Source organism: Dipodomys ordii, unplaced genomic scaffold, assembly GCF_000151885.1.
Source record: "Dipodomys ordii isolate 6190 unplaced genomic scaffold, Dord_2.0 Scaffold1, whole genome shotgun sequence".
Lineage (NCBI taxonomy): Eukaryota > Metazoa > Chordata > Mammalia > Rodentia > Heteromyidae > Dipodomys > Dipodomys ordii.
Window position 1 is genome coordinate 1,713,876 of NW_012267217.1, and position 18,170 is coordinate 1,732,045.

Genomic DNA, 18,170 nt, shown 5'->3' on the forward strand with positions numbered 1-18,170 from the left:
GTGACGGGCCTCGGGGCCGCGGTGGATGGTTTCTAAAATGATCATTGAAAACTTCGAGGCACTCAAGTCCTGGCTCAGCAAGACCCTCGAGCCCATGTGAGTATCCTGGGGTGTGTGTGGGGGGGGGGGGAAGCGCCGCAGGGGAGGGGAGGAGATCTCGCGGGGATGGCGGTGGTGGAGTGGCGGACCCGGATCGGTGCAGCCTTTCACCGTGCCCGCCGTGCAGGCCGAAGCGGTGATCAGAGACTCCCAGGGCTTCTCTTCCTTGTCCACCTTGGCGTTCAGGTTCGGAATACTTCCCTCTCTTCCTCCCCCCACGCGGTGAGCACGAACTGAGCTTTGAACCGGCGTCTCCTTGCTTTTGCTTTCCCGTTATATGTACACCGGACCCCCCCAACCGCCTCCGTACCACCGGTGTTTGCCAAGATCCTCCACACAGGTTTCTTTCATTTCAGTAAAACCGAGCGCACCTTCCTGCCTACGGACGTATTTACCCGGTTTTCCTTAAATGAAGTGAATTGGCCTTTGTTAAGAGATTGGGACAGGTGGAGTTTTTAAATCGCCTCACGTTTCACCTGAATATAATCCCTGAAAGAAAGGCCACGTCTCCCATGTGCTGTTTGGCTTATCTGCACCTCTTTAACTGATTGAAGATGTAACAGGTGCCAAGGTGCCGAGTACATGCTCGTTCACGGGGAGAGGAGGAAGAAAATCGAGTCTCCATACATACGGAATGTTTTAACACTTTTAAGTGAGATGCTCTAGATGGACTGGAAGTGTGGGGAGTATATTAAAATGTCTTTTTGGAAAAATTTTTAAAGAGTTTCAAGGATTAATATCAAATCATGGACCAATTCTCTTAACATTTTGCAGTAGCAAAATGCAATGGAGAAATTTAAAGTCACAGGATGCATGTGTTAAGCAAAGTGTGTTGTGGGAGGCTTTGGGAATAGAGCTTTTAAATGCCAAAATTGACAAGTTTTAACAAAAAGAGCACTTCTGGTATCAGTAGCGTTTTGGCCATTATAGTAAGAGTGATTAGAATGGGTTCACACCTAATAGGAAAGGGCTGTAATGAGGAAGAGAGTGTGAAACTCTCCAGAAAGTTCTTTGCAGAAGGAAGAGCAAATGCACAGGCATGGTAGTAGACCCGAGTAGTGTATTGGGGGAGAGGGGGCAAAATAAGGCCTGTGTGGGTAAGGCTTGTGATAGGGTAGGGAGAAAGGAAAGACATGAACTTGGGAGAAGTAGTTAGGGGCCATATCTTACAGAATGGCCAGCAATTAGGATTTTTTAAATGAATACTAAAAAGATATTAGCTGATTTCAAAGTGCACAATCCTTGATTTGATCTTAATTTTCCTGCTTTGGGGAGACTAAAAGGGCAAGAACAAAATGGAAACTACACGTGGGTAGGGTCGTTGATGGTAAATGATAGTAGAAACAGAACTAACTATACTTTATAAGTAGTTCTGATGGATTGGATTTGGAAGATGAGGGAGAAGGAAATCAAGGGTCATACCTAGAAGTTAGTCTAAGCAACTAGATGGCTCATGGGAGAGAACACTGGTCTGGAGTAAAGGCTGATGGGAGAAGGAAAGAGTGGTTGTTTTTGATGATTAAGTATACGGTATTTAAAGTGATAGGAATTTGAATATATCAGTTTAGAAAGCTATATCCAGGACTAGAGAAATTTAGAGTCATCTAGGTAGTGTGTTTGAAGCCTTGGAAATGTAGATTTCCTGGAAAGAATATATAGATCATGATTGAGGTGGAAAAAAAATTGGGTTACGTATTGCTAAATAAAAGAACAAATGTATGACAAGAGAGGAGTTATTAACTTTATGGATAGAGGCAGCTATATAGCTCTTAGATTTGGCAAGGTTGAGGCCATTGGAAATCTAAACAAATAAGTTCACTGGAGTGGAGTAGTGTAAAAATTCTATTTCCAGGTGTGGTGAGCTAGAGGATGTATTTCAGTGGTAGAATATATGCTTAGCATATGCAAGACCTTGGGTTCAGTATCTAGTGTTACCAAATAGACTTTAAACACACACACGCACGCACACACACACACACACACACACACATGATAGAAGATTGGGAAGACATAAGGGTTGAAAGAGAGGAGTCCAGAGCCTAATGGCTGGCTTTGGATTGTCTCTGTCACGAACTGTTTAATATTCGGTCGGTTATTTCATGCTTGTGTTTACTCATTTGTAAAGCAGGAGAAATAGTGAATATAAGAAAATCCCATAACATTTCTTGATGTGCAATTAGCACTTTTATAAGTTTTAGGTGATCCAAAAACTTTGGGAAATGATTTGTGCTGAAAGTTTTTATTTTCTTAAGTATTCATTTTTTAATTGAAGGTATTTTCAGTTTCAAATCATTTACTGCCATTTCCTTTTTTATTTGCTAACCTAGAAATCTATAGCTATGTGCTTCTACTTTTTTCTTAGTTAAAAAAAAGTATATTCTGGGGCTGGGAAGGTGGCTCAGTGGTAGTGCTTACCGTGCATGCATGAGGCCCTGGGTTTGATTCCTCAGCACCACATAAGCAGAAAAAGCCGAAGTGGCGCTGTGGCTCTAGTGGTAGAGCGCTAGCCTTGAGCTGAAGAGCTGAGGGATAGTGCCCAGGACCAAAGTTCAGGCCACTATTGACCAAAAAAAAAAAAAGAAAAGCATATTCTATGTGTCAATAGCTTAGTTTGTAGGACTGCAGATAGTATTGTATGCCATACTGTTGTAATAAATCGGGCACTGCTTGTAGAATCTACAATAGTGGTGGGTTGATCTGATTGTAATATGTATTTGCTTTTGTAAAATACAGCCCTTAACTTGCATGGGTTCATGTGTTCCTCTAATTGCATTTCAGGTATATTCTTTTAGGTGATGACTTATTAGACCTGATCCCAGTTACTTAATCAGTGGTTCAAATCTTGGTTTGTTAACTAAAGTTATGTTTTGCTACATTTTAAGTTTGTAGCTAACATTAACTTTGTAATTAACAAAGTAGCACCTGTTCAAGGAAGGAACATAGGAAGGATCAAGGGTAAGATTTAACTTGAAATTTATGTAGAACTTTTTAGCTATTTATCTCAGGGCTTTGCACTTACCTGGTATTTTGAGTATATTATTCAGTGAACTTCTACTGAATATTTTTATCTACTCTGTCCTAATCGATATGGTAGTTATTGGGGAAATAGAATGAATATAAGGATGAGATGACTATCTGCATATTGGTTACTGTTAAATGGAGACCTGTTGAACAAGTAATTAAAAGATTAAATTGTGGAGAAATCTAGAATGCTTTCAAAATATATGACTGGAAGGTCAGGTAAGGCTTCCCTGGCATCGTAACATTTTTATCTTACCTTGAAAGCATGGAAAACCATTTGCTCCTGCAAAAGATGGTAGTGGGGAAGCTGTTAAAGCTTTCCAGGTTTTGAAGTACAGATTGTTTGAGGGCCGGAAAATGAGAAAAAAGAAGTTGTTTTGGAGGAATTAAGAGATGTAAAAAGCAAAGGAAGAATACCAATAGGTAGCTCCAGAGAGAACAACCTGTTTATACAGGACTTGCTAAGGATTTTGGATGCTATTAAAGATAGTTTCAGGGCCCCTGAATTTTCTCATTGATGGGACAAGGGTTAAGATGGGAAAACCTAGTAACTTTTTTTGCATGAAATTGACTCGTATGTTTGCATTTACTATAAATTCTGTAGTATTATCAGGATTTTATAATAGTACAGTAAAGTTTACTCTTCCATAAATTATTGAAAATAAGATTTAAATTGTCATGAAATACTTAGACTGTTTGATACAAAACAATTGCTTAGTCACACTTGCTAATAATATAAAACGAAATTGCTGGTGAATTTTCCTCTTAACATTTATTTTTTTTTTTTATAATGTAAAAGTCTTGAAAAACCAGCACTTTTGTTGTAGTACAGGCTTTTCCCTTTTTGTTTTTTTTTCCCCCAGGTTTGGGATTTGAAATGAGGGCTTGGATACTTGGGTACTTTTTTGCTCAAGGTTAGCACTGTACCAGTTGAGCCACAGCTCCCCTTCCAGCTTTTTGGAGATAAGTGTCATGGACTTTTCCTGCTTGGGCTAGCTTTGAAACATGATCTTCAGTGCTCAGCCTCCTGAGTAGCTATAATTACAGATGTGAGCCACTGGTACCTAGCCTATTATTGCATGCTGCTGTATTTTAAGTGATTTTACCCATAACTATGGTACTATAGTAAATCATAGACTTTTTATATGAAAGAATACCTTAAAGATGTAATCAGTCCCTTTACTTTTTCATCAAATAAGTTGATATACCAGATGTGAAGTTTAGAAAGAGCAGAACGCCAACCTTTTTCTTTTTTAAAAATATCTTTCTGCCGCTATATAGTTCTGTGGAGATGGTATTGTGTAAGGGAAAGAAGATAAGCTTTTTGTCTACATAGATCAATATTCAAATATCAGTTCTGCCATTTATTAGCTGAGTGATACAGGCAAATGAACCTTTCTTTTTTCATTGATGTAAAAGTGAGAATTATATTTGTTCCCATCCTCAGTTAAAAGGATTGAATGAGACACATGCTAAGAGCCATTTTTTTTCTTCCTTAAATATACTGATTTAACACTAATAGGTTGCATTACTATTGGTACTGTTAATACTGTCACCACGATTTTTATCACTACCACCTAACAACTGCATGTAGTGTTTTATATCACTTCCAAGTTTTATGAGATTAGCACTAAGCATTGTTATTTATTTTACAAATAGGTGATGATGAAACTAAGGCATTGAAGCATGAAGTTAAGACATTGGCTAGTGATTTATATTTGATCTAATTAGAGACAATGTATGTTGTTAATTTACCATTTCATGATAGTATTTTCCTTTCATTACTGAATACACTTGTTTTTTAACTATACACTCTGAGTAGTAACTTTGTTGGAAGTAAATTTCTAAACCATCATTGTATTGGTGGTACTTTAGTGTTTGTGAGAAACAGCCTTGGAATTTTTATATAGGGTCCCCTTTACTCAAAGTTATTATTAACAGGTACCCCTTCCTTACCATAATAATGTTTATTGTTATTCCTGGCTTACAGTGAGAGTTGTTCTTTTGGCTTTAAAGAGTGAACATTTTACTCTTGAACTTTTGAATCGCTTTATCTCTTGACCTTTCACTTTCTGTTGGCTCCTTTTGGCATAATAAATTGGTTTTCTTAATCTTTCTTTCTTAGATTCAGCAACAATAGCATCAGAAACTAAAATTATACATCTAGTCACTTTCTTGTTACATATATTTTCCTAATTTTTTTTAACTCATTTGCCCCTACCATTTATCTTCTTAACGTCACACTACATAGTTTTTTTTCCTTACATGTATTTGACCAAGACTGCTTATCTCAGTGCTACCAATGATTTTATATTCATTCAACGTAAAGATTTTACATAAGATTTTTATTCTCTGACTTAGAGTGTAACATCAGACAATAATGATGACTTTTGAATTTATTTGGCCTGAAGTCTCAATACCTCAGATTTCTTTTTCTTTTCTTTCTTCTTTTTTTTTTTTTTTTGTCAGTCGTGGGGCTTGAACTCTGGGCCTGAGCGCTGTCCCTCAGCTCTTCAGCTCAAGGCTAGCGCTCTACCACTTGAGCTACAGCGCCGTTTATTGGAGATAAGAGTTTCACGGACTTTCCTGCCCGGGCTGGTTTTGAACCTCGGTCCTCAGATCTCAGCCTCCTGAGTAACTAGGATTACAGGTGTGAGCCACCGGCACCTGTCTCCTCAGATTTCTTTATTCTCTAATCTTACCTCCTTTAGTTCATGTTTTTGACTTGGTGTTTTACTATTTTCCCCCCTATCCTTTAGCCATTTCTCCCATGGTTTGAACATTTTGTTTCTTGCAAAATGTATGTTGAAATTTAATTGCTTTTCTTACAGAAGGAACCTTTAAGAGATTATTAGGATATTGGACAATACATACCCTCATGCATGAGAATAATACCTTTATAAGTGGGTAAATTAAGTCCCTTTTTGCTTCTTTGCCCTTCAGCCTTCCACCATGTGAAGAACAATATTTCTCTGTGGTGAAAAGTACCACATTAAGGCTACATCTTGAGATGAGAGATGTTAATCTTACAGTGCTTTGATAATAATAGAGTTCCCAAAGTTCAGAACTCTGAGCTGATAAATCTGTGTTCATAATAAATGGCCAACTATAGGGTAATTTGTTTGTACAATTCTCCAAGATAATTTCAGTGTACAATTTCTTTTATAGTCTTTATCATTGTCAAAGATTAAACTTTTTAAAAAACTTTTCTTAGTATGTGTTATAGATCTGTTCAAAGTCTAACTAAAGTATCCCTTCCCTAACAAGTTGGATATACTTGCACATTTATTGAATTTCAGAGCTTATTAATGGATTCTGTGTACAAATTTACATTCTCTGCATTTATTTTTCACATGAGCAAGTTTAGACTTAACCACTCAAAATGTTATGGTCTTATTGCCAACTGCAAGTTGTATATCTACCTGGATCCTTCATGTGATCTATAAATGACATATTTGAAATGAAATATTCTGGGCTAGGAAGGTGACTTAGTGGTAGAGTGCTTGCCTTGCATGCATGGAGCCCTGGGTACGATTCCTTGGCACCACATAAGCAGAAAAAGCCGGAAGTGACGCTGTGGCTCAAGCAGTAGGTTGCTAGCCTTGAGCTGAAGAGCTTAGGGATAGCTATACCCAGGACTAGAGTTCAAACCCCAGGACCGACAAAAATTAATAACTAATGAAATGAAATGAAATATTCTGGATTCGCTTATTGCTATGTCATTTCTTCAGATTACTCAGATATGAAATTTTGATTTGTTTTCCTTCCCTTTTACTAGCTGTCCTTCATTTACCTAAATCATTAGGTTTTATATTTTTTTCTTTTAACAGTACTCAGCTGACTTGGTGGCAGGGGGAGGACTCATACTTGTTCTCCTTTTATGTTCTTTTGACATTGATGCCCATTTCTTGACCAAAATATCACATTTCCAATAATACATGCTTTTAAGTTTGATTCAAATGATCTTCCCATTTACACCTGCATTTTTGTGTCTTAATTTCAGCAGAGCTGTACTTTATGGTGATTTATCTATCATATTGTTTCTGTTGACTTTTCTTAATTTTAAATAATAAACATTCATTGACTACTTATTAAGTTGTTAATTATTGTGCATTCATTGAATGTTGACCTAGGTTATTTTAAAGGTAATAAAATTTAATAACATCATTCCTAGATAGTGATGGTGTGGTAGCATCTGAAACAAGGTACTTTGTTTCAGAGTCTTGCCTATTATGATGCCTTCCTATCTTTTATAAGTATATATGTAAATACTTAAATAAAGGTGAGGTATGGCCTATTTTTCCCAGAAAATTATTGCCTGTCTAGCTGGAAGTACTACTCTTCTTCCCATAACATTTCTCTCTCATCAATAGTTTACTTTTTTTTTTTTTTAAACTTAGGGCCTGGGTGCTGTCCCTGAGCTTGTTGTGCTCAAGGCTAGTGCTCTACCATTTGAGCCATGGTTTTACTTCCAGCTTTTTTTGGGTGGTTAGTTGGTGATAAGAGTCTCATGAATTTTCCTACCAGGGCTGGCTTTTGCACCATGATCTTCAGATCTCAGCCTCCTGAGTAGCCAGGATTACAGATCTGAGTTACTGACCCTGGTTTACATCATTTATGACACTGGGCTGGGAAGGTGGCTCAGTGGTAGAGTGCTTGCCTTGCATGCCTGAAGCCCTGGGTTTGATTCCTCAGCACCACATAAGCAAAAAGAAAAAAGCCTAAAGTGGCGCTGTGGCTCAAGCGGTAGAGTGCTAGCCTTGAACTGAAGAGCTGAGGGACAGCACCCAGGCCCAGAGTTCAGGCCCCACAACCAGACCCAAAAAAAAAATCATTTATGACACTGATCATTTGCACATTTGTTTAGTAGTTAAAGTCTCAGGCCCTTTGAAGCAGACTTCCTAAATTGAAAAGTTATCTTCCTGTTCTTTATAGCACCTAACACAATGCTTTGCATGTGGTATTAAGTATGCCTAAATATTAGGTACATTAGTGGAAATTTCTACTTTATGTGCTTACAAACCTAATAGCTGAAACAATTACTTGCATAAAACTTGGATACACTGCTTTACCTTGACTTTCATTTCAAGAGTAGATTTTTGAACAACTTGAAGGTTCAGATTTTTGGGTCTATTTCTGTTTTGTTTTAACAGCATCTCCAGGATTAGAAATTTAAATCTTAAATTTAGTTCAGTAACTGAATAAGAGGTAGAGGAAATTTGAATATTATTAGTATGTAAATATGTTGCTGAATGCTACCTACTATGTGCAAGATTTTTGCCTCCCATGAAACCAAAAATTATGCATAGTAATAATGATCTAATCTTACAGATAGTAGAAGAGTTAATATCTTTTTTTTTAATTTTTTTTTTTTTTTGGTTCTGGTCATGGGGCCTGAACTCTGGGCCTGGGCGCTGTCCCTCAGCTCTTCAGCTCAAGGCTAGCGCTCTACTACTTGACCCACAGCGCCACTTCCGGCTTTTTTCTTTTTGTTTATGCGGTGCTGAGGAATTGAACCCAGGGCCTCAGGCATGCAAGGCAAGCGCTCTACCACTGAGCCACCTTCCCAGCCCCAAGAGTTAATATAATTATTTACTGGCCAGAACACTTTCATCATCCCCCTAACTTTTGGTATGTTTGCTCTCCTGACTATATTCCACTGCTTCAATGGATACCAATGGTTGGGCAAGGAGGGGCAAATAGATGGAGCTCAGAGTTTTATACTGTGAAACTATTTTGTAGTCCTGGGATTAAATATGAAATTATTTTATATAATGTAATAGTAGATGCATGCATTATATATGTGTCAAGCCACTTGACACTAAGTTGCTACTATTTTTTAACACTAAATTGTTACTTGTTACTAAATTTTATTACCTTGACGCATATATAGACATTTGTAAACAGTAGTACTTTATAAATACAGGCAGCTTTTTATTTTCTTGACCATTAAAAAAAATGTCAGGAGATAGATTGTCACCATAATTTCAGTCTAGGTTTTGATTTTTTTTGGAGTTTTTGATAGTTTTCTGCATTCCTTCATACATTCCTGCTATGCCATTTTTGTCTACTGGCAGTTTAAAAATTGAAAAACATTTATGAAATTTTCAATGAAGTTAATATAAATGAAAAACAGTTGGCTAATTATGAATTGCATGTACATGTTAGTATGCAGTTAAGCAGATGATTTATTTGTTCCTTGAAGCAATAGTTGTGTTTGTTTGTTAGAGCTTGAAGTCAGGGCCTGGGCACTGTCCCTGTGCCTTTTTTTCTACTACTTTGAGCCATAATGTCACTTCCAGTTTTCTTGTGGTTAATTGGAGATAGAGTCTCACAGACTTTCCTGCCTGGGCTGGCTTTGAGCCCTGATCCTCACATCTCAGCCTTCTGAGTAGTTGGGAGTATAGGCGTGATACACTGGTGCCTGGCTCCTTGAAGCAGTTTTAAATTCAGTAATGTATTTGCAGCTGTGACCTTTTGGGGCATATTTTACAAGAATTTCTCAAAGTGATTGCAGTAGTATGGTTCTGGGATGTCCTGAAAGAACACAGTGCTTACATCCTTGGTTCCCAGAGTGGAAATTTTAAGAAGTGAGACTTAATAGGAGGTTTTTAGGTTACTGAGGTGTGTCCTTGAGCTGGATAGTGGAACTCACCCTCTTATCTTGTTGACTTCCTGGCTTCGAGGTGGGCACTTTTGTTCTGTCACATGTTTCTACCATTATATGCTGCCTTGCCACTACTTAAACCTCTAAAATTATGATCCCAAGTAAGCCTCTTTATAAATTGGTTATCTCAGATATCTGTCACAATAATGGAGAGCTGATTACCACATTGACTCTTCCTAATAGTAGCTCAGATACTTATTTTACACTTTAAAAAGTTATAGCAAGCAGACTGTGAAAGAGTAAAACCTCAGTTTGAAAACTTTCATAAACTTCAGTTAATAGTATCATTTTACATGTATTTTTCTAAACTGAATGTGTTAGCATTTGTATGCTTCTAATGTGATTATTCCAAGTGGAAAGAACAAGTCTACAAGACTAAAGTTTTGAGGCATCATGACTCTCCCTTATGATTAAGAAGATGCTTCCAATCTACTTGTCTGTTGATTTCTGATTAAGTGGATTTTTAAAATTTCCATTTCCAGACATTTTGGGGGGCTTAAATTGTTATTACTGAGGAAGATTAAAGCCCAAGAGCAGCCTAATAGAATGTCTTAAAATGTTTGCATATGGTGTGTAGAGATTTGATTAAATTGTAGAATTTGAAGATAAGTGAGCAGTTTTAAAAATAAATATTGTTAATTTAGAGGTGATATACAGCAGGGTTACATTTACATAAGTCAGGTAATAAGTACATTCCCTTTCATGAAGTATCATCTGTTCCCCATTCTTTCCCATTTCCACCCATGATGTCTAGTGTGCTATACTGCTGCACTTTTTTACCCATTTTCCTCAGATTCTGTTTTTTTCCCTGACCCTCTTACAGATGTGCATGTGAATAGGCGTCATCAAAGGTAAAGAATACAGTCATCAGAAAAGAAAAGCAAATTAAGAAAAAAGCCCTTTGTTTCCCTATCTTTGTTTTGTTTTGTTTTGTTTTGGGTCCTGTCATGGGGCCTTAACTCTGGGCCTGGGTGCTGTCCTACAGCTCTTCAGCTCAAGGCTAGCGCTCTACCACTTGAGCCACAGCGCCACTGCCGGCTTTTTTTCTTTCCTCTGCTTATGTGGTGCTGAGGAATTGAACCCAGGGCCTCATGCATGCAAGGCAAGAGCTCTACCACTGAGCCACCTTCCCAGCCCCCTGTTTCCCAATCTTTGGTGTTCCTTTCAGTATGTATATTTTATGTACATATGAAGAGGCAGGGGTATGACACCTTTGTGATTCTCTCCTGAGACTCCTCTTTTTGTCAAGTTAGCAGTTTTTAAACTATAGTTTAAGAGTGAGTTGTGAAATGCCTACACTTACATTTTTCCATGTGGTGCTTTTTGGTCCAGGAGGCAGTACTAGAAAAGGTACTAAATACATGAGTCAATCTTAGTCTTCAAGCTGTGGGTAGAAAAGACAGTTTGGCAAAGGAAAAGGAGCTTGTCAAAATGCTGGATCTGTTTTATTAACCTTTTTATTTATTTTTGGGTCCGGTCGTAGGGCCTGGGTGCTGTCCCTCAACTCTTCAGCTCAAGGCTAGCACTCTACCACTTGAGCCACAGTGCCACTTCTGGCTTTTTTTTTTTTTTGCTTATGTGGTGCTGAGGAATCGAACCCAGGGCCTCAGGCATGCAAGGCAAGTGCTCTACCACTGAGCCACCTTCCCAGCCCCTTATTAACCTTTTTAATATCTGTAACAATCTTTTTTTTTTGCCAGTTCTGAGGCTTGAACTCAGGACCTAGGTTCTCACTGTCCCTGAGTTGCTTTTGCTCAAGGCTAGCACTTCACCACTTGAGCCACAGTGCCACTTCTGGCTTTTTTTGCATATGTGGTACTGAGGAATTGAGCCCAGGGCTTCATGCATGTACCTACCACTAAGCCATCTTCCCAGCTCCAGCTTGGAAAACTTGATAGTACACTTGTATTTGTTCTAATTGGGTTTCACATAAACTGCAACTTGCTTTTTCTTAGTTTTGTTCCTTTGCTCCTGATCATGGATGCCTTTTCGTAATATTTGGTAATTAGTAGGTACTTCTGGCTTATTGTAGTTAATTCTTGAAAAGGCAGACATAGATATCTAGAATCCTCTCCAGGGAAAAACAAATATATCAATAGTTACGATTTTACAGTAGTATAAATTTTGTGTATATCATTTAGTAGAATTTAGGGTTATATGACTTCCACATGTGTAAGTCTTGTGCCTGATACTAAGAAATTACAATAAAAGGAAACATTTTTTCCTTGAAGATTCTAGCATACTATATACTAATTATTTTGAAGTTCAGTTAACTAAAAAGTCATGAGGAGTGGGAATGGGGGAGGGAGATACTATATGACAAGGAAAGCTTAGCATTTTGTTCCTAAAAATGAACTACTTTTTCAGATGATATATTTGAGTGACTTTGTTTTAAAAATAAGTAAACAGAAGCCTAGGAAGAAAAATATGGACCCAGGATGACATAACTTATGTATAAGGTAAAATTGCCTAAAATTGCCAGCAGTTTGGAATTCAATACAGTGTTGTGGTTTTTCTTAAACCAAAAAAAGACTAAAGACAGTCCCAGACTGTTTCAAGGCTAACAATATGGCTTAGACCTAAATGAGCTAGAAAGTTTAGTAGCTAGATTTTAATGAAAACATATTTGTGTGTGAGTGTGTGTGTGTGTGCGTGTGTGCGCGCGCACACATGCGCACACGTACGTACTGGGGCTTGAACTCTAGGATTAGACATTGTCCCTTAGCTTTTCCAGCTCAAGACTGGAGCTCTATATTTGACCATAGCCCCACTTTCAGCTTTTGTTTTTTGGTCGGTCGTGGGGCCAGAACTCTGATCCTGGGCACTGTTTCTCAGCTTTTCAGCTCAAGGCTAGTGTTTTACTACTTGAGGCACAGTGGCACTTCTGGCTTCTTCTGCTTAGGTGGTGCCAAGGAATCGAACATAGGGCCTCATGCATGCAAGGCAAGCACTCTACCTCTGAGCTACCTTCCCAGCCCCCACTTTCGGCCTTTTGTTGGTTAATTGGAGATTAAGAGTCAGACAGACTTTGCTCCTGAGCTATTTTCCACCCACCATCCTTAGATCTCAACCTCCTGATTAAAGGTGTGAGCTACTGATGCTCAGTATAACTTTAACTTTTTACCAGTTGATTTTAAGTAACATGTATTTGGGAGATTAGTAAGTGCCTTCTCATATAATCTGTATTTCTAATTTGATAAGCCAGCTTTTTTTTTTTCTCAGAAGAAGCAACTAAAGATTTTATTAACTTAGTCTTGGTATTTGTGAGCTGAAAAATAGTAACTTCTGGGTTTTTTGTTGTTGTTGGCCATGGGGCTTGAACTCTGGTCCTGAGCACTTTTCCTAAGCTTTTGCGCTTAGGCTAATGCTCTACCATTTGAGCTAACGCTCCACTTCCATTTTTTTTTGGGGGGGGGGTTAATTGGAAAGTGTCATGGACTTTCCTGCCTGGGACTGTCTTCGAACCAAGATCCTAAGAGCTCAGCCTCCTGAGTAGCTAGGGATACAGGCATGAGCCACTGGCACCTGGCCAACTTCTCTGTTTTAATAAAAAATACTTTCAGCATGATTTTTGGACATTTACATATACAGCCCACCATATAGTGTTAGCTAGATCATTATTACTAATTAATATTTTTAATATTTGCTTTTAAGTAGGTCAGAAACAGTTCTTCAGGAATTGACTTAGCTAAGTTTTACAACAGAACTGTTTCATATTTATAGTCCATCGTACTATTTCTCTTAGATAGATAATTTTACCTTTTCTAGAGAAAAGTATTCCCTAGGCTTTTTCCTCACTTTCATGTAATTGAAGGGATATTTTCCCTTATCTATTTTGTAATTAAATAGAATGTAATTAACTAATGTGGTATCCTTTGGAACTTAGCATTTTCCTCAAAGAATCATCAACTCTTTGAACTATGAATTAGGATAGAAAACACAAAGTATACCTTAACATAGGGTTTTGTTGTGGACTGCTATATTTCTCTCCACTTTTTTTTTTTTTTTTTTGGTTGGTTGGTCATGGGGCTTGAACTCTGGGCCTGTGCCCTGTACCTGAGCTCTTCAGCTCAAAGTGAGTGCTCTACCACTTGAGCCACAGCGCCACTTACAGTTTTTTGGTGGTTAATTGGACATAAGAGTCTCATGGATTTTCCTGCCTGGGCTGGCTTTGAACCGTGATCCTCAGATCTCAGTCTCCTGAGTAGCTAGGATTACAGACATGAGCCGCCATCACCCGGCTTCCAGTTTTCTTTTAAGAAGAGAGTTTTGTGGTATGATACTACAGCCACAAATTATCTGTGCTTGGTCTGCATTTTGGGTTAATACTTTTTTCAGTGAAAAAACTTTTACTTTGATTTTTGTATCTGAGTATTTTATCTTTGAGTGTGAAGATTTTCTAGTTTTGAAAGTAATTAATAGATAATTCCTTAATAAATTTTGAAAAACATTTTTATTGTAAAGATGCTGTACAGAGGAGTTACAGTTACATGAGTAAGTTAATGAGTATATTTCTTGTTCTTAATAATTTTTTAAAACAATGTGCCTCAGATGGCCAGATGAGAATGTAAATTATGTAACCACTACAGAAATCAGTATGGAGGTTCCTCAAGGAATTAATACCTGGGAAGGTAGATGGAGGAGAGAGGTAACTGATTAAGATGCATTATATTAATAACTGAACATGTTAAAATCAAACCCTTTCACACAACTATTTTTGTAGCTTAAAAAAATAAAATAGAACTCATGTATGATTCAGGTATGCCATTCCTGTAGAAGCAAGGTCAGCATGGTTTCTCTCTGTACCAAGTAATGAATCAGCCTATGTGTAAAGAAAATGTAGTGTATATACAGTGTTGAGTATGATTCAACCATAAAGAAGAAATAATTTTATTTTAAGGAAAGTGGATGGGACTGGAGATAACTCATCATGTTAGACAATATCACTCAGAATCAGAAAGTCTCTGTCTCTGTATGTCTCTGTCTCTCTCTCTCTCTATATATATATAGTCTACTTTTCTCATGCAGACGCTAAACAAAAAAAATCTTGAAAGTACAAGGGTTGAGAAGAGGTTGAGGAAAATATAAGGAACATATCATTTTGTGTAAGTAATATATGCCTATAAAGAGTTGTGTGATGCTCATGTTTAGATGATATTTAAACATTTTGATAATATGGTAGAATATAATGCTTGTGGGTATATAGTACTTCTTAGCAAATAATGTAATTACCATAGACAATCTATTTTTGCTTTGATGAATTGGTTAAATAGCGTATTTTACAGCAATTTTTTAAGTTTCTAAGTGTATTGTTCATTGAATTTTTATATTTTTTATTTTTTGTGCCAGTCATAGTGTGTAAACTCAGTGCCTGGGCGCTGTCCCTAAGCTGCTTTTTCTTTAGGCTAGTGCTTTACCACTTGAGGCACAGCTTCACTTCTGGCTTTTTTGGTAGATCAATGAAGATAGTAGTCCTCAGAGACTTTTTGACTGGGCTGGCTTGGAACTATGATCCTCAGATCTCAGCTTCCTGAGTAGTCAGGATTACAGGCATGAGTTACTAGCACCCAGTGAAGTTTTTTTAAAAGATAAAGTGGAATGCTAGTCTAGAGTGGAAAAACTGAGAAAGAAGCCCTGAATTCAAGCCCCAGTACTGGCATGCATGTGCCAGTATATATTCCCTCTCCCCCAATAGAAATCCTTAGTACAAAATATAGAATCATAACTGATGCAAATTACATTTTTCATATAGAATCATAACTGATGCAAATTACATTTTTCATGAGTATAAAATGAAAATTTTGTTGGAACAGATGTGGGTGGATATCCGTGTTCTAAAGTTAGTGAGTTAATATATTTAAATTTGTTATAATTCCCTCTACTGCCTCCAGCTTCTTTTCAAAATTACTGGATATGGAAGCTTAAGTTAAATTCCATTAATCATCTTCCACCAAAATTTTAAAGCCATCATGAAATTTGAGTAACAGACTTTGAAAATATTGTACTAGAATATTATAACTTGTTTTGCTTTCTAATTGTTTCATTTTTAAAAATCCTAAACTATAAACTAAAGAACACTAATAGTATGGTAGTCTTTATTTCTAAGGGTAATTTGATTCTAGTTATTTGACCTATTAAGAAATTTTAGAATATTGGGAGATTTTGGGAGATTTCGTTTTCTCCATTTGTTTTGCTTCATGAACTTTCAACATCTGTGGTTCCTTCTTACATATACCTGGAAGAATTTAACCTTCTTAAGTAGTTACCCTGTCTTGTTAAGGATGTCAGGAAATTGGACCTATGGGTACATACATGAGAGGTGTCTAGGACAGTTGTCTTGGTTAACAGCTGATGATAGAGAGAGGTGGAGATTTGGAGTTGTTTTTTTCCCCACCCAAGGCAATATTAGGGTTTAAAATCAGGATCTCTTGCTTGCTGGCAGATAACTTAGTACAATGAACCACACCTCCAGCCTACTTTAATAATTTCTGCAGATAAGATCTAACTTTATTTCCCAGGGCCCACCTTCTTCCTACAACATCCCTCTGAAGCTGATACAACAGATTTGAGCCACTTAACTATTGATTGAGATGAGTGGTCTCACTAACATTTTTATGCCCAGGCTGGCCAGAAAACTTGGTCTCCCCTTGAGTAGCAGGGATTTCAGGTATGAGACATGATGTCATATTCTGAGGGCTTTAAAAAAGAGTAATCTAAAAGATTGGAATGGAGATTTGTAACTCTAGGTGTTTGTAGAAATAAATAAATTGGACATTTTTGCCTGGGCTGACCTGGTATGGCAGTTGTATAGCTTCAAGTATAGCTGAGATGACAGGTGTGAACCAACTTGTCTAACTTTGTTGCATGTCATTCCTTGTGTGGATTTAATGTAATTTATTTTTCTAGTCTTATTTAAATGACATTTGTACATTTTGATTTTGCAATATAATAGCATGCCATTTGAACATATATGTGATTTTAGAATAAATTCATAAAAGTAGAATTGTTGAGTCAGATTACAGGGTAACTGCCTGAACATTCTCCTTAGGGCCTACCAGTTTCGTGTACCAGTTCAATGTGTATAAATGGCTTGCTTCCTCATTGTTAGCCACCAGAATATATTTGCAGATATTTGGGGATTTTGTTAATCTGTTAACTGAAAAATAGTATTTCATTATAGGTTATGTTTTCATTCCTCTTAGAGAGGAAAGTTCCATTTTTACATATATAACAATCACTTTTTTCCCTTTTTTCAATTGTCACTGTCTTTTTTTTTCTGCTATAGTATTGGTCTGGATAGAAACCCTGCTGAGAAAATTTGCCTTTTTGTGATGAGTTAACTATTGAGTTTTTTCAAATATATTTTTATTGTTGTTTTTGATTGTTATACACTAATATCACTCCTGTGATTGGATGTGTCATAATTTAGAAGGTCTTCATTAATTCTGTGGCATAAATTTATTTTGGGGGGAGAGAGGGAAGTCATGGAGTTTGAACCCAGGGCCTGAGTTGTTTTGCTCAAAGCTAGAGCCGATCCCTACCACTTGAGCCACAGCTCTGCTTCCACTATTTTTGATAGTTAACTGGACATAAGAGTCTAATGGACTGTTCTGCTCTGGCTGGCTTTGAACTGTTATCCTCAGATCTCAGCCTTTTCAGTAGCTAGGATTACAGTCACAAGCCACCAGTGCCCAGCTATGTATTTTCTAATATTGAATGCTTTTGTAGTTTTATAGTTTGGTATTATCACATTTAAAAATAAAATTCTAAGTTTTTTTGGTGGGGGGGTCTGGTCGTGGGGTCTAAACTCTGGGCCTGAGCTCTGTCCCTCAGCTCTTCAGCTCAAGGCTAACGCTCTACCACTTGAGCCACAGCACCACTTCCGGTTTTTTGCTTTTTGCTTATGTGGTGCTGTGGAATCGAACCCAGGGCCTCAGGCATGCAAGGCAAGCGCTCTATCACTGAGCCAACTTCCCAGCCCTAAAATTCTAAATTTTAAGGATAACAGCAAGGTTGTCTAAATACCTTTTTTGTATAGATTATGTTTTTGTTGACTTGAATGCCATTTTATAAAATCTTAATCACTAGTACATTGGGTTTGTTTTTTGGGGGGGCTGCGCGGGGTCCAGTCGTGGGGCCTGAACTCTGGGCCTGGGCACTGTCCGTCAGCTCTTCATCTCAAGGCTAGCGCTCTCTACACTTGAGCCACAGCGCCATTTCCGGCTTTTTTCTTTTTGCTTATGTGGTGCTGAGGAATCAAACCCAGGGTCTCAGGCATGCAAGGCAAGCGCTCTACCACTGAGCTACCTTCTCAGCCCCATGGGTCTGTTTTGTATATTATTTAATATATTGTATGTTTTCAAGAAATGATGATTGGGTGTAG

The 18,170-nt window shown here is 37.6% G+C and overlaps 1 protein-coding gene across 11 annotated transcripts in view; it reads left to right on the forward strand.

Moving 5' to 3' along the window:
• Positions 1 to 6: 6 nt before the first annotated feature.
• Positions 7 to 18,170, forward strand: part of Rbm26 (RNA binding motif protein 26) — a 70,624-nt gene continuing 52,460 nt past the window's right edge. For all 11 annotated transcript variants that reach the window (XR_001174781.1, XR_001174784.1, XR_001174786.1 and 8 more), the window contains exon 1: positions 7 to 96. Coding sequence is in view for 1 of the 11 variants with exons in the window: in XM_013010066.1 (XP_012865520.1) it covers positions 26 to 96 (71 nt within the window). In the remaining 10 variants the exon portion in view is untranslated. The remainder of the gene's footprint in view (positions 97 to 18,170) is intronic.